This window comes from Nomascus leucogenys, chromosome 22a, assembly GCF_006542625.1.
Source record: "Nomascus leucogenys isolate Asia chromosome 22a, Asia_NLE_v1, whole genome shotgun sequence".
Classification (NCBI taxonomy): Eukaryota; Metazoa; Chordata; class Mammalia; order Primates; family Hylobatidae; genus Nomascus; species Nomascus leucogenys.
In genome coordinates, this window is record NC_044402.1 from 4,805,848 (window position 1) to 4,822,347 (window position 16,500).

Below are 16,500 nucleotides of genomic sequence, written 5' to 3' on the forward strand. Positions count from 1 at the left end.
TGAGGGGTGCACAGTGTCAATCAAACCCTTGCTTTCCAGCCAACCATGCATTCCTGCCCCTGGAGAGGGACGAAGGGCAACAGCTCCTTCCAGAAAGCTTCCCCGGCAAGATCCATACTCAAAAAAGGCACCAACCCTCCCTCATGAGACTCGGCATGAAGAAAGCAAACCCGTCAAGGAGAGGGTCCTTTCAAGTGCCAGATAACAGCATGGCCTAGGAAACCACCACCTCTTCTTCTGAGCTGATGTGGCCTCCAGAATCCACTGGATAGGTAGGGACTGTGGATCAATTGACATACACCATTTATAAAATGTACGTTCTCTGATTAACCATCCATTCCCCTATCATGGACAGCGCCCTGCCTCCAGGTCAGGGTCCTGCCGAGGGACCTCTCCGGGGAGTTTGTCCTGAAAAACAGCGGTCCAATATGATGAGCCACAAACCCAGGCGAGGCCCCACGGTCAGCCTCAACCCTGCTCTGCCCCCGACGCCTCCAGAGCCTGGAGGCCACAGCATGTGAGGCTTACTCCAATGAAGACACAGGCTGTGCCATGGGTCATCCTTACAAGTATTTCACGAGGTGCTGACACCAATGCCTCCTTTAATAATTCCTTGGAATTATATCCAGGAAAGAGGTGATGCTGAGTTGCATTTGTAGCAGAGAAAGCATTGTAGAGGGAACCTGCCATTGACGAGACCTCCCCAGGTGTGGCAGAGGAGTCCTCCTGCCTCCTCTTGTAGGTAGCCTGGATGCTGAGGGTCAAGGACAGAGAAAGCCTGTGACCTGGCTTGACAATCTGCCCTGTGGCCCCTGGCCCAGCAGCACCTCCTGGACCTTGGCCTCGTCCTGATGGTGAGAACCTTCCCCTGGAGTTGCCCTCCCTTCTGGGGGACCCTCACGGGCAGGCTGCATGGATAACGAGAATTAATGAGCCATTTAATAGGTATCATCAATTCAGCCCCCTCTCTGCCTGGGACACGGAGTGGGGCTGAGCGCTGAAATGGTCTTGCCCAGAGGTCCCCCAGGGACGGGTTGCTTGGGCCAATGAACATTGGGCATCGTCAGCAGACCCTCCCCCAGGTACCTGGTGATGGTGCTGACACAGGCCTCCTCTCTGGCAGCAGGACACCTCCACACATTCTCCCACTGTGCAGGAATGAGGCCAACTGTGTGGTCTTCCTCATGCAAAATGCAAGAGCGCTCTGGTTGTTCCTCACCAAACCCCACGCCGCGACACGAGCACATCGGTTCCCCCAGCCAGAGCCTATATCACTTCTAGGGCTTCTCCTGAGGGTGGAATGAATTCTCTGGGTTAGCGGTGCAGGGAACACATTCGTCAACAAAGTTCATATCCCCGCGTCACCTCTATGCACATACCTCAGGCGAAGCTGACAGTTTTCTTACTGTGAAGCCAGCACCCACAGGCACCCATACAGAACTGACTCCACACAGGGACCCCAGCACACTGGCCACCTCAGATAGGACCAAGCCATCGAGGCAGAGAGCAGTAGGGCTTTGTAGCCACTCCAGGATGCTGCCCCACACAGGGACCACATCCTGAAGGAGGCGGAGGGCTCGGTGCCACTGCCCTCCACTGTATTAGTCCATTTTCTGGCTGCTGATAAAGACATACCCAAGACTGTGCAATTTGCAAAAGAAAGAGGTTTAATTGGACTTACAGTTCCACATGGCTGGGTAAGCCTCACAGTCATGGTGGAAAGCAAGGAGAAGCAAGTCAGGTCTTACGTGGATGGCAGCAGGCAAACAGAGACCTCGTGCAGGGAAACACTGCCTTATAAAACCATCAGCTCTCATGAGACCCGTTCACTCTCACGAGAACAGCACAGGAAAGACCCACTCCCATGATTCAATTACCTCCCACCAGGACCCTCCCACAACACGAAGGAATTCAAAATGAGATTTGGATGGAGACACAGCCAAACCATATCATCCACCAAACTGGGGATCAAGGACAGCCTCCCTTCTCCATAACCAGGGGACATGCTGGAGTCCGTGTTCTCCTCTCAAACTAGGTGCTGCGTACAGGAAGCCCTCTGAGGCGACATCACAGAGCTGAAGAGTCATTAGCTGCATGGTCTCCATCGGGAGGGAGAGAAGGGAATCTGGCACCGTGCCAGTGTCTTTGAGCACCAAGCAGTGGACCAGCAGACCCCACCAGGTCTGCTGGCAGAGCCTCAGGGAAGCTGACTTGAGGAGGAAGTGGCACTGGGCCAGTGACCTGGGTGAGGAGTGGGAACACAGCCCAAGTCGGCCTGCCCTTCACACACCCACAGAGGTGCTGGACTTCATCCAGGGAGCCACCCTGGGAGGAAAACAGGCTGTCCTCAAAGGAGTCCGCATGGAGGAAGTAACCTCTCCTCAAGTGTCCCAGTGGAGTGGTAAACCTTGTCCTTGCCCCCAGGGAGCCACCCTGAAAAGCACTGTGTCCAGAGGGTCTGTCCCAGGAAGGGACCTAACCCTGTGGCTAAGCCACAGGCCCAGCCACTGGGGGCACAGGTTGGCATTCAAAGGGGAGGGAACCTCACATAACTCACAAAAACACATCGCATTCACAGCAAACACAGCAAAGCAACCCAGGGCTCTTCCCCCCACCAGCCTCACTTCCAGGAAGCTTCCCTCACGCAGCACGGAGCCAGGGCGGGGGCTCTCAGCTCACACAAGGCACACACTCTCACGTCTCCTGTAGGGGCGGCCCTCCGAGGCAGAGTCTGATATTCAAAAAGAGGTTAACCATGTATTATTCATGATGAATGAAGCGAACATAACACGGATAACCTCTCCTCAAATATCCTTGAATAGTTCTGAAACGAAAACCATGGCCTCTTCCCCACCGTTGTCTTTGCTTCCAGAAGATTCTTCTCAAGATGAGCTGAATCCCAGGGTTGGGGTGGGGAGGTGTTCACATCCTGCAAAGAAAGCACACGTACTGGCATCGACCTTCCATTCCCATACCTCAGTCTCAGGGCCCAGGCAGCCCTGGCACCAAAGTCGAAACCCTGACATTGGAACCATGCTCAGCAAGACTTCTAAGGCAGGTTCCATTAAAAACATATGAAAGCTTCCTCCACGGATTCCTGAAAGATGGGATTTGATGACGAGAACCAGCAGAATGCATGTCAGAGATAAGCAAAGCCATCATGAAGAATTCTGCTTCCGATAAAATGGGGTGTCACTGATCCCTGAAGACAGGGTCCCTACCGCAGACATGGTCTCAGTTCCTGGAATTTCCTCCCGAGGACTGCTTGGAAACGGAGGGTCACAGAATTCCAGGGCCCAGGACATCAATAACGAATAAGCACGCCGTTGACACGCACCCGACAATCTTGCAGCAGCTTGACACCGGCGGCCCCTCCCTGAAGCAGGTCTTGTATCTGGGAAGCCCTTTGAGGCATGATTTGATTTTAAAGAAAAGTAATCTCGTGATATTTATGCATGTGAAGGTGAACCCTTGTTCACAAACCAAAGCACGGCATGTTGATTCTGGGCCGTTCTCCCATGACGGACGGTATATGGCATGTGGGGAGACAGGGGACACGCATCACAGGGAAAGCACCTGGTCTCCAGCCCCAAACCATTGCGAGTGTTGTCCACAGACCGGCGGTATTAGCATCACTTGAGAACTTGCTAAAAATGCAGAATCTTGGTCCCTGAATCAGAATCTGCTTTTTAACAAGATCCCTAGGTGATGAAAATCTTAGGAGCATTTTTAAAGTTTGAGAAACACTACTCTAGCCAACAATTCATATATATACACACACACACACACACACACACACGCGCGCACACACACACCCCAGAGGTGCTGTCGACCACAACGTCTTATTCCATGAGAGTCTGTCTAAGATGGGGTGGTTCCCAAGGAAGGCACGAAGCCATGCCACGTCCACCAAGAATAATCCAAATACCCAACAGGCAGCTGCTTAGGAGCTGCCAAAAAGTAGTAATAGTAACAGGAAATGTATGGAGTTTTTACTAATGTTTGCATTCCCTACAGGAAGTGTTTCATGTTCAGAATGAAGGCTAAAGATAGGAGAGGCTGGACCCAGGTGCCCCAGTCCACCATCTATCTAGAGAGATGCTTGACCCCGGCATCTCTCCAAGGAATTCCTCGTGGCTAAGATTTAATAACAAGAAGAGAAAGAGAGATGAAATAATTGTGAACATCTTCCAATAAAATGTTATGGCACCAAGCCCCTAAATGGCATCTCCACCCCAAAGCTAGCATTTGTCCAAGGCAATCACACTGGTGGCTTGCATTCTGAGATCACTGGATTCATTATTATAAATCATCAACACAGTCACACTCCATGGTGGGGCAGGCACTGATGTCCCCTCACTGAAGTCAGCACTGTGCTTTCAAAACTTCTGAAGCAAATTTGGATACTAAAACAATGGTTGTCCGATATTAATCATCATAAATATAGAGACCATACTACGGACAGCCATTCTTTAAGCACCAAAGAACTGTTACATCAAGAAGAGCTGGGCATCTTCTCCAAAGTTCGTGTCTCTTCCAGAAAGTTCTTCTCAGGTAGTCCAAACAATGAGGATTAGCAGGTCAGCTTCACACATTGAGAGTCAAGCCCATGCCTGGGGGTCAGTCACACTCTTGGGCAGGGGAAGGGGGTCTGGCCCCAATGATCTGTCCCTAAGGTTTGCTTCATGTCCAAGAAGTGCCTCCAAGAAGCAGGATGTGATAAGTCGCTTGAATGCTGCGTCACCCACAACACACACCCATGGCCAGTGCAAATCCCTGGCAGCACCAAGGAGTCCCATGGCCCCTTGCCAAGCGTGGCCCCTTGCCAAGCATGGCCCCGCCTCCAGGGTTCTGAAGTTAGGGCACAAGTGTCCCCACCACAAACCAACTGCATGCGCCCTCATCCCCACCCAGGCGTGAGCCCCTGGGAAGGGCTGATGCGTGCATCCCTTTACAGAACTTGTCATGGCGTCCAGGAAGTCTGCCGAGGCAAGATTTGATACTCAAAAAGAAATTGTCCTTGTATGATTCATCATAAATCAAGCGAACACACCAAGGATAATTTCTCCTCAAGTATGAAACAGCAGCATGGACAGGAACACCACCACCTCCAGGTCTTTGGCTCAAGGTTAGATGGTGACTGCTACGTGGCAAACCCAGTCACACACGCGCTCATGCACACACACCACGCACGCACAGGCATGCACAATGCATGCACCAGGTTTGACCTCTCTTTAAGCACCAGGGAAGCAAGATGCCATGGAATCCTCACTCAGCTTGGCATCCTCGCTCAAGACTCCTTCAAACCGTGGATAGTGGCTGAGGTCAAGAACCCAGGGACTGTCTTTCTTAAGTGAAGCAAATGTTCTCGGCAACCCTGCTGACCCCCACTGCATGTGGCATTCTGTTTCGAAAGCCATCGTGAGAATGGCTTAGCTGCCAAGCATCAAGAGCATCACTAGCCCCCATTGTAAACACCGTGTATGCTCTGGGCTTCATAGTCCATTCCACACCCGATGAAGGACTTGACTTCCATGTCTTGACACTGTTCCAAAAACCCACGGAGAGATTTTAGTCATAAGACCACCACCACCACCACCAATGATAGTTTCACAGCACACAAGGGTCCTGGCTACCACCTACGAAGTTCTGACCACCGGGCTCTGCTCTGAGCCATGCACAAGTCTTAACTCATTCAGCCCCAGCAGCCCCATGAAGTAGACGCCGATGTGATTCCCCTTTGACACGTGAGACAACGGGCGCAGCACGATGAGATCCTTGCCCAAGGTTGGACGGTTAGTAAATGTCAGAGGTGGGATCCAAACACAGGAAATCGAGCTCCAGAGTCTGCGCTCTTGATACTGAAAAAGTGGATGACCCTGTACGATTCGACATGAGCAAAACGAACAGGACAGGGATAACCACTCTCCAAGTACCAAAGGTTAGCACGGAAAAGAAAGCCGCTGCCTTGGGTGGACTTGGTATGTCTTCAAGGCGCGGTCCTGGGGATGAATTAGATGCTGAGGGTTAGTGGACCGGGTCACATACCCCGAGCAGAACATGCACACTCACGTACCAAGTAACAGCAGGGACCACAAAGCCACTACCCCACACGAGCGCCACCCCAGCCATCAGCCCAGGCTGATGACTGCCCGCTCAGGAAGCAGGGACCCAGACCACACACATCACGCATGCTTTTGGGCCCGCCCACATTGCACCAGGAGAGGGGATGTCCCAGAGACCACTGCCTTCCCTAAAGTCGTCCATGTGCTCGTGAAGTCCTCTCTGTGATGTGGGGACCCGTGAACGATTTGCCACACACAAAACAGATACACACAGTCACGTACACACATACCGCATCCCTTGCTGAGTGTGGACTGGGTCCAAGACAAGGTTTGATACTCACAGAGAGCTTGCCCTTGTATATTCCATGTCAATAAACCGAATATACAAAGGGCAACCTCGCTTTAAGTACCAAACAATAGCACTGGGCAGGTTCCTCACTATCATTCACGGGGCCGGCCTCGTCTCCCGGGATTCATCCTGGGGGCGGGAGGGGGTGGGAGATGCGGGATCCGCAGACCAGGTGGCAAACACCACCTGCCAGCTGTGTGCCCATAGGTCGGCTCTCCATCCCAAAGGGGCCGGGAAGGGGCAGATGCCAGTGCCCCTTCACCAGAATCAGCCTCATTTCCAGGCATCACTCCAGACTAGGACTTGCTCCTGAAAAGGAGATCCACCCCACGGGCCTTCCTGGGCACACACAGAGCTCGGCTTCTCGCTTTCTATAGGAACTCCCTGTGGTGGGACCACCATCTCCTCCCCAGTGTGGGCAACTCTCCAGGAAGTTTTCCTAAGGATGCACTCAGCACCGAGGTCCCAGGCACTGGATGAATTTACACCTTAGACAAAGCAAAGGCCCTTGGTCACCATTCCTTCATCCATCTCACAGAGCCGTTAACACCAGTGTCATTCTCCATGCCAGCCCTTGCCCCACCCCTGCCAGAGGCTGGCATCGTGTCCATGAAGCCATGCTAAGAAAGAGCACATGGTCAACAGTAGTAAACCCCACGTACCCCCAAGTAACTGAGGAAGCGGACCCACAGCCCATTCCCCACAGTGGTCTCTCCTTCAAGAAAGGGAGAGGAGCGGGAGCCGCCTGGTCCAGGTGGCAGGTTATGTGACTCATTACCCAGGCGTGGTGCTCACCTCTCTCCAGCTGGACGTTCGCTTTCCTTGGGCTGAGGATGCTGCGAATGCCCTTCCTGAAGCTGGCTTCGGGTCCAGATGACCCCCATGGCAGTCGGGGTGTAAAAAGCCGGCAGTCACACGGCCCCGAGGAATGTCTCCACAAACACAGAACAAGAGTCCCATTCTCAGGTGGCCATCCTAGGTGTGAGCAGAAAGCCGGCAGTCAGAGGCGCGGCACAGACATCAAGGCAGAAGCAGGTGCCCTCTGACCTCCCACATGCACGCACCTGATGCGGGGCTGACAGCTCCCAAGGCTCATCCCCAGTGCTGCCTTCATGGGCAATCACAAATGACAAATAGAAGCAAACCATTCTTACAGATTCAGCCTGGGGACTGCGAGCTGGATCATGAACACCCAAGCATCAAAAAGAAAGTGCTGATGAGCACACCTCAGCCCCTTCCCCAAGGTCAATACCACCTCCAGGAAGCCCTCCTGTGTCTGGCCTACCAGGCTCGAAAACAGCATAGATAGAGCCAGTGCTCCGTGGTCCACCATCACTCCTGTCTGTGTTCCCCTTGAAATGATCCAACATCCAGGTCCCCCTTCTAAGGCTGATGCTGGGAACAGGAAGCCTTCTGGGTACGACTTGGTACCAAGAAGAGGCAGATTGATGTGTGATTTATCCTTAGAAAAGCAAACCACCATTAAACTCGGTGCACACAAAAAGGTCCCTCCTCTCCCACTGCCTCCAGAGAGTCCACAGGAAGAACCAGCACAGAGGGCGAAGGCAGAACCCAGGGGCAGCGTCACAGCCAAGCTCATGTTCCCGGACAGGGAAGCCAGGCCATACCTGAGAGGGGCCGACATCCGAGGCTTTGTCCCGGAGACAGCAGGGTATGAGCGTCTTCCCCAACAGAGTTTGATACGCAAATAAGAGTCTCCCCCTGTATATTCGCCATTAATCAAGTGAACATACAAAGGGTATCCTCTCTTTAAGTACCAAAGAGTGGCTCAAAGAGCAGGTGAGGACCATGCCGGGTCTTCGCCGGAGTGGACCTCTCCTCCTTCGAGGCCTGAGACCAAGGGGGAGGGGCCCGGTGACAAGCCTCATCTGGCTGACCCTGGAGCTGGGCCTGCACCTTGCACGTTGTGGCCTGGCCCTGAAAGGTGGCACATCCAGGACTCCCTGCAGGCGACCCCGGCTTCTAAACAAGGGAACAGGTAGGCATGACTATCAATGTACTCAGCATGCATGGGTGAACCTGCTTCAAATACCCACAAGCTACATGGACAATGGAACCATCACCTTTCTCCAAAGGGGCACGGGGTGTGAGGGCTCAGCCTGGGAAGACATGGAGTTATCAGAGAAGAAGGCATCTGCAGGCATTCTCAGAGCTGGAGGGTGGTGAGACACTATCCCTCCTCTGAGGCTGGCTGTCCTAGAGATGACCAGATCCAAGAATGTGTCACCTATACCTGCCTCGAAACAAACAAAAAGAGGGCCCCAGCATCAGACTCTAGCAACAAAGGAGTCCTGAAGACCAGACACACCTGCCCAAGGCACACTCAGGTGCAATCACTGGACAATGTGCTCTGAGGACTGGCCAGTGGAGTCCAGCGACAGTCCCAGAGGGCACAGGCAGGCTCAGGGAGCTCCACCAGTCACTTGCCTTAGAACAACCTGACATCCATGTGCTTCCCTCAAGGCTGACACTCTCTCAAGGACGGAGACCACCAGGGAGTAGCAGGTCAGGGGAGTAGCAGGTGAGTAGCAGCATCGGCTCTGCGCTCCACCATCCACCACCCATTCGTGTGTCCAGAGAGGTACCAGGTTAGTGCTGGAAGCAGGAAGCCCTCTGGCTAAGACTTGGTGTGGAGAAGAGGCAGATCCATGTGATTTATCCTTAAAAAAAGCAAACCACCATTAAACTCGGTGCACACAAAAAGGACCCTCCTCTCCCACTGCCTCCAGGGAGTCCACAGGAAGAACCAGCACAGAGGGCGAAGGCAGAACCCAAGGGCTAAGATCACAGCCAAGCTCACGTTCCCGGACAGGGAAGCCAGGCCGTACCTGAGAGGGGCCGACATCCGAGGCTTTGTCCTGGAGAAAGCAGGGTCTGAGTGTCTTCCTCGACAGTTTGATACGCAAATAAGAGTCTCCCCCTGTATATTCGCCATTAATCAAGTGAACATACAAAGGGTATCCTCTCTTCAAGTACCAAAGAGTGGCTCAAAGAGCAGGTGAGGACCATGCCGGGTCTTCGCCGGAGTGGACATCTCCTCCTGCGAGGCCTGAGACCAAGGGGGAGGGGCCCGGTGACAAGCCTCATCTGGCTGACCCTGGAGCTCAGGCCTGCCATACAGTTGACTTTACTTCCCGGCATCTCTTCAAGACAGGATTGGTTACCAAAAGACAGGCAATCCTGTACCATTTGAAATAATGTAAATTTAAAATGGCTGAAATCCCTTTAGGGCCTGCAAAAACACCCCGAGAGAAGAACCTCTGCCTCTGACCAAAGCCACTGCCTCCAGGAAGCCCTCCTGGTGAACACTGGCCAAGGGAGGTTAGAAGGTGCAGTAACGTGCATCATTAAAGAAAAAAGAGAAACAGAAATCCAACACACTCCGTTTGCAAATCACAAAGCAGCCCTATGACAAGTGTCCCTTCTCCTGAATTTGGCATTGTATTCAGAAAGCCATCTGAACAGTTAGTTGTTACCCAAAAGTATTCATCTAGGGCAAGATTCGTCAAAGGAAAATGAGATTCTCATGGGTCAACTCTCTCTGAATAAACAGATACTAACAACAGGAATCCAAGGGTCTTTCCATTGGCAAGAATCCCTAAAGGATACCAATGGACTAAGAGAGCAGTGGGGCTTAGAGGTCCCAGCAGCAAGTCCTGTAGCCACACTGGGTGCTCTGGGGCCTCCTTCCTGTGGACTGGCCTTCCCTCAAGTGGACAGTGAGGTCCAAAAGTCACTCCAAGGATGCGCTAGGTATGGAGAGTGGGTAGACTAGATGACCCACATCTACATTAGACGTTGACTTTGCTGATGGTCATTCTTTCATGTATCTGGGAGATGCACTGACGAGACCTCTTCCCAGAGGCTGGCATCATGCTGGGCAGACCTGCCAGAGTAGCAGCCCATGGATGCTTTGTGATGAGTAGGGCCCATCAAGGGAGGCCCTTTGTTCTTTCTTTTTTTTTTTTAACCTATTTTGTTGAGACAGGGGTCTCCGTCAGCCAGGCTGAAGCGCAGTGGCACGATCTTGGCTCACTGCAACCTCCCAACTCCCAGGCTCAAGTGATCCTCCAACTTCAGCCTCCTAAATACTGGGACCACAGGCACACACCACGACGCCCAGCTAATTTTTGTATTTTTTGCAGAGACAGGGTTTTGCCAAGTTGCCCACGCTAGTTTCGAACTCCTGGGCTTAAGCCATCCACTGTCTCGGCCTCCCAAAGGGCTGGGATTACAAGCGTGAGCGAGCCACCGTGCCTGGCCAAGGGAGGCCCTTTTTTCTAGGCAGAACAGGTGCTCTGAAAAGAAAACCCTATATCATCTCCAAAGCCAGCATCTCTTCCAGAAAGTTCTTGGAAGGACACATGAGATGAGGAGGGTCAGAGAACCAGGTCACAAACAGCAAGACAGAGGCACATGCCCTGTGGTCAACCATCCACACCCCAGGGCTATCCCAGCCATCTAACAGGTTACTGGAGTCAGCCTTGTTCCCAAGAAGGCTTCCCAGGCAGGATTTGCTCCCCAGAGAGTCTGCCCTTGTATAATCATTGCAAGTAAAGCAAATGCATGAAGGATTACCTCTCTTCAAGTAGCAAATGATGGCAGTGACAGGAAGGCCATTTCCACTGTGACTAAGTTGCCACCAGCTCCAGCAGCAAGCCTTAGAGACACAGATGAGATCTGCATGGTGAGAGCAGCACACCGAGGTGTGAGGTGCAGGCCCGTGGGTGAATCACACATCTATTCCTTTCCATAGCCCCTGAAGTAGTGCCCCTTCCTGAAATTGACAGCCCACTCAGGTATTCTCTAAGGTACAACTAGTCACAGTAAAAGAGGTTCATTCCAGAAAATGCATTGCAATCATGGTAAACACACAGAGAACAAATTTCATTCAAGGTCAATGAGGCAATACTGAGAACATAGCCTTGTAACAACACATTATGTATGCACCAAGGGCAGTGAGCAAACAGCAGAGAAGCTGACGGCGTATTTCACACAAAGTACAATTCTGTGTCTGTCCATCCTGTACCCGGGAGGGGTACAGATAGCATCTCTTCTTCCATGGCGACTTCATGTCCTCCGAGGTTTTCAAAGCAGCATTTGATACTGAAAACGTGGATTTTCCTCTATGATTAACCATCAAACACGTAACCATAGAAGGAAAATCTACCTTTTAAATACCAAAGAAGGTTTCATCCCGGAAAGCACGAACCTAAGTACAATCCATCAAACACACAAGTAACATAGCACAGAGGAGAGCATTCGGCCTCATGGAGAAAATGACGACAGAGCCCAGCCGCTTGGCCGAGCGGGCAGCTCGCGAGAGGTGTCTCCTCAAGGCGGGTGGGTGGTCCGCAGACATATGGCACGAATTCAGCACATGTTCTGAGGTCCACCGACTTTCCACTTACCCTGGAGTGGGGGGGGGGACTTTATTGTCTCTTCCCTGATGGTGGTTTCAGTCCAGGAATGTTTCCAAGCAGCATTTGATACTGAAAACGTGGAATTTCCTCTATGTTTAACCATAAATAACATAAACATAGAAGGAATATCCACCTTTTAAATACCAAAGAAGGATTGAGTCCTGGAAAGCATGAACCTAAGCACAGTCTATCAAGATTAAAGACAGCACAGGACAGGTGCAGTCGGCAGGGGCCTCCCGGGCTAGCGGCAGTGACATGGGCCCTGCGGAGGACGCATGTCCCAGGACAGACCTTGCTAACAAGGGCTTAGGTTCTGGGATTCACCTTCCATCACTCTCTGCATGGGGGAGGGAGCCAACCTTCCTCTCAGAAATGTTCAGAAACGTTTTAAAAGCAGCCTTAGATACTGAAAATGTGGATTTTCCTCTATGATTAACCATAAATCCTGTAAACATAGAAGGAACATCCACCTTTAAATGGGAAAAGTTGGAACGGCCCTGGAGAGCACAAACGCACACATGATTCATCAAAGACAGAAGGTAACGGAAGCAGGTGAGGGCTCTGCGAGTCCCACGTGGGAAGCGCGGGGCCCGCCCCGGCCTCTTCACATCCGGAGATGGAACTCCGACACAGGCATATTTAAGTCTGGGGTCTGCCCTGCTGTCACTCGTCTGGGTGGGGGTAGCCGTGATGTCTCTTCCCTAATGGAGATTTCATGGTCAAGAGCGTTTCCAAAGTAGCATTTAATTCTGGGAAAAAAAAAAAAAGTGAATGTACATCAAAAATTTGCCACAAGTAAAGCAGGCAAAGTAGGGATTCTATGCTTTGAATTCCAAAAATATCAAAAACAAAAAGAAAATAAGCCTGTCAGGTTCCTAAAGTCAGCATCGCCTCCATGAAGCCCTCCCAAGTCACCTAATGACCAACTTCATGTAATTGTGGGCTGGAGCGTCCTTCACATGCCTTGGAGGGAGAAGGACACCCAAGACTCTTCCAGAAAGTGAAGCTTGTGTCCAGAAAGTTTCAATCGGCAGGACTGGTCATGTCGGTGTGACAGACTGAGGAATAGGCAAACAGGTCAAAAATAATGTCTCTTTAAATACACTGAGAGAGGCAGCAAAACATGATGCTCTCCAGCCCCTACCACCACCACCACCACCACCACCCACTACCACCACCACCCACCACCACCAATACCACTACCTCCCTCCACCACCACCCTCCACCACTACCACCACCACCACCACCACCACCACCCACCACCACCCACCACCACCACCACCCACCACCACCCACTACCACCCACCACCACCAATACCACTACCTCCCTCCACCACCACCCCCACCACTAACCACCACCACCACCACCCACTACCACCACCCACCACCCACCACCACCAGCACCATCCACCATCACCAATACCACCATCACCCACCACCACCACCCTCCAAAAACAATGATCACAGCTTCCAGAAAAATCATTTTTGGGGTGGACCGGATGCAGAGGCTTACTAAAATAGCGACAACACATGCCTCCCAAAGCAAAAAATGAAGGACCAATAACCCCAGATTCAAACCCTATCCCGCAAGGGTGCCATCACTCCAGGAAGTATCCCTAAAACGGCTTCAGTACTGAGGACCAGGTGACATTTTCCACAAGCAAAGCGTATGCTCCGTGTCCCACCCTCCATTCACATTCCACACACGGACAACCTACACCAATCTCACTTCTCTAAAGCTGGAATTGGTTCAAAAAATCTTGTACTTGAAAACCACTATCTGTCACACGTGCAGAGTTAGCCATTCCTCCTACTGGCGAATGGATCAATGAGCAGACCAGATAACACCCATTGTCTGCAATTAGCCAGTCCCTCCCCTGCAGTCACAGCTTGTTGAGGAAGCAAGTCTGATCCCCCGAAGCCCCTAAGCACAATTTGGCATAAATAAAGCACATCTACATGGACAAGCGTTCTGCACGTACCAGCCGGAGCAAGGCCACTTCCCCCAGGTCGGGGCTGCCTCCACGAGGCCCTGCAGAGAACCAGTGGGACATGGCTGGTTAGGGAATTGGACGGTCTGAGTCATAAACATGTATTCTCTGTGGCCAGACATCATTCATGTCCCGAGGAGTGGGTCTTGCCAGGATGGTCCTGAAGGAGGGGACATGTGATTGAGGAATAGCTGCTGGCTGGGCTTGGGGGTCTTATTTTGGTAACTGAAACACCGGCAGCCTGGAAGAGCTGGGATAGGTGTAGCAACCAGCCAAAGAACTCTTCTTCCCCTGTGTTGGGAGAAAGGTCAGCCCACACGCTATCTCTTCTGAGGGGCTGGCATCCCTCCCTGAGGGTCCTGGCTAGGGTACCCAGGCTAGTGAACTGACACATCTGTGTCTGCCCTGGGCTCTCAGTTCTAGGTGCAGCTGACTCCTCAGGCCCTGCTGTGGGATCTGGCTGCAGCAACCCTGCTCAGGACTTGTCCTTAATTGGATATGCCCCTAATTGGTTTCTTCCGCTTTTTTCACCTGCCCCCTCCCCACTTCCTCCTGGAATGGACTTCCCTGATGGTACTTCCTCTGTGATTAACCATAAATCTTGTAAGCATAGAAGGAACATCCACGTTTTAGATGCAAAAAGTTGCTGGCTGGATGCGGTGGCTCACGCCTGTAATCCCAGCACTTTGGGAAGCCGAGGTGGACGGATCACCTGAGGTCAGGAGTTTGAAATCAGCCTGGCCAACATGGCAAAACCCCATCTCTACTAAAAATACAAAAATTAGCCAGGCACGGTGGTGGGTGCCTGCAATCCCAGCACTTTTGGAGGCTGAGGCGGGCGGATCACAAGGTCAGGAGAGCGAGACCATCCTGGCTAACACAGTGAAACCCCATCTCTACTAAAAATACAAAAAATTAGCTGGGTGTGGTGGCGGGCACCTGTAGTCCCAGCTACTCAGGAGGCTGAGGCAGAAAAATGGCATGAACCCTGGAGGTGGAGCTTGCAGTGAGTTGAGATCACGCCACTGCACTCCAGCCTGGGCAACAGTGTGAGACTCTGTCTCCAAAAAAAAAAAAAAAAATCAGTGTGCCTCCCATGCAGTCATAAACATTCCCATCCTCCTCACGTATTTGCCATTTTTTTTCCAGTGTATACCTATGTCCTCCCTATTCTTTAGAGTTTAAGCTTTGGGAATCAAGAGACAAGCTAGTGTATATTTTGACATTCTTCTAAAAATCTGAAAACTGTGTTTCACATGGTTTTGTTCACATTTCTTGGTCCATTTCTTAACAAGAAATTGGTGGTGTAGGACCTAACTTTTTATGTATAGATTTACCTTAGGAAACAGGATTATATGGTGATTCATTCAATAAAGTCTCAATTCTCAAAAGAAAAAACAAAGGAAAACACTTGCCATCTGTTCCACCATCTGTGCACATACCCTCAGCGAGGGGCCGACAGACACCCACACCGTGTTCCTGAACTTGACACTACATACAGCAAGTCCTTCAAGGAGGCATTCAGTGCTTTAGGAGGTCTACTGTGGGGTATCTGCCACGCACAGAGTAAACACGTCGCCAACAACCTCCCTCCAACCATTCCTGGCCAGCTTCTGGGGTGCTGTCTCTCTTCCAGAGCCCAGGGTGTCCTCCTGCAAAGGAAACAGATGGCGAGGGTTAACACACAAGGATACGTACCATCGGAGACACAATGCTTCCTTGAGACCCTCCTCTGACGTACCTGAGGTGGTGGAGGCAAGTGACCCTCTCCTGACATAAGCAGCAGAGAGAGCAGAATCCCTCCTCGACGGGAGACAAAGCTCTGGTTGAAAGAGAACTGTCCCTGTCGCGTCATCCAACAACTATGCTTCCCCTTCCACAGGGGACTCAGAACCAGCGTCCCCTCCAGAGGTCCTCAAGCTGAGGGTCCACGGGTCAAGTGGCACGTGTCATATACAGATTGTGGGGCCTGCCTTCTGCTCCTACAGCTGCACCTTCCCTGAAGTGGGCACCCCATCATTTAGAAGGGTGGCACTCAAATGAGTAAACTGGGTTCACTGTGCAGGCCACAGCTTGGACAGCCTTTCTTGATGGACTTCCTGACATGAAGACCGGTGCTGCTTCTCCAAAGTGTTTCTGCCACTGGGAAGTTCTCTGGAGGGAGGCCAGAGCCCAGGGGATGAGTGGAGAAGCTGCCCACTGTCCAAAGGTCACCTGTTGAGGCCAGCATGGTCCCAGTGCCACCAATGGACTGCCGTTAGCATCTCCTTCCAGAAGTGGGTTCTGGCCTTTCCCCATGGCACATGATTGTCATATAGAAGTGCACCATATTTTTCATCATAAATAAAGGGAAGAAACACAGATAACCTCTCCTCCAGTACCAAAATGTAGCCCGGAGAGCAGTCCCACAGCCTCTAGTTCTGGCTGGCAGAGCTCCAGGAAGCCCTCCTAGGGGACAGGGATGCTGAGGTTCAAAGGACCAGGTGGCCATAGGGCTGACGCGTATGCTCTCTGGGCAACACCCATCATTCACCCCAGAGAGCTGCTGACACCATCAAAGCTCCCAGCTCAAATAGCCTTTCCCTTCAAGTGGATTTGATACCAAAAAAAGAGTGGCCAAAAATGATTCGTCACAAATAAAATGAACACAC

The 16,500-nt window shown here is 51.8% G+C and overlaps 1 protein-coding gene across 1 annotated transcript; it reads right to left on the reverse strand.

Moving 5' to 3' along the window:
• Nucleotides 1-560: 560 nt before the first annotated feature.
• On the reverse strand, nt 561-7,413 carry LOC101179220. Its single transcript, XM_030803193.1, has 3 exons — nt 7,210-7,413; nt 1,087-1,289; nt 561-754 (listed from the first exon to the last, which is right to left on the reverse strand). Exons 1-3 carry the CDS (start codon nt 7,296-7,298, stop codon nt 603-605), a joined length of 444 nt encoding a protein of 147 aa, XP_030659053.1. The 5' UTR covers nt 7,299-7,413; the 3' UTR covers nt 561-602.
• Nucleotides 7,414-16,500: the final 9,087 nt, after the last annotated feature.

Bases quoted from the DNA above. Each gene is read 5' to 3' on its own strand.
- LOC101179220 (XM_030803193.1), bottom strand. From the start codon at position 7,298: ATGGGGGTCATCTGGACCCGAAGCCAGCTTCAGGAAGGGCATTCGCAG. The intron at 1,290-7,209 runs GTGAGCACCACG...TTCCACCCTCAG, and splicing joins GAACGTCCAGCTGGAGAGAG to GAGAAGCCCTAGAAGTGATA. The intron at 755-1,086 runs GTACCTGGGGGA...CTTGACCCTCAG, and splicing joins TGTGTCAGCACCATCACCAG to CATCCAGGCTACCTACAAGA.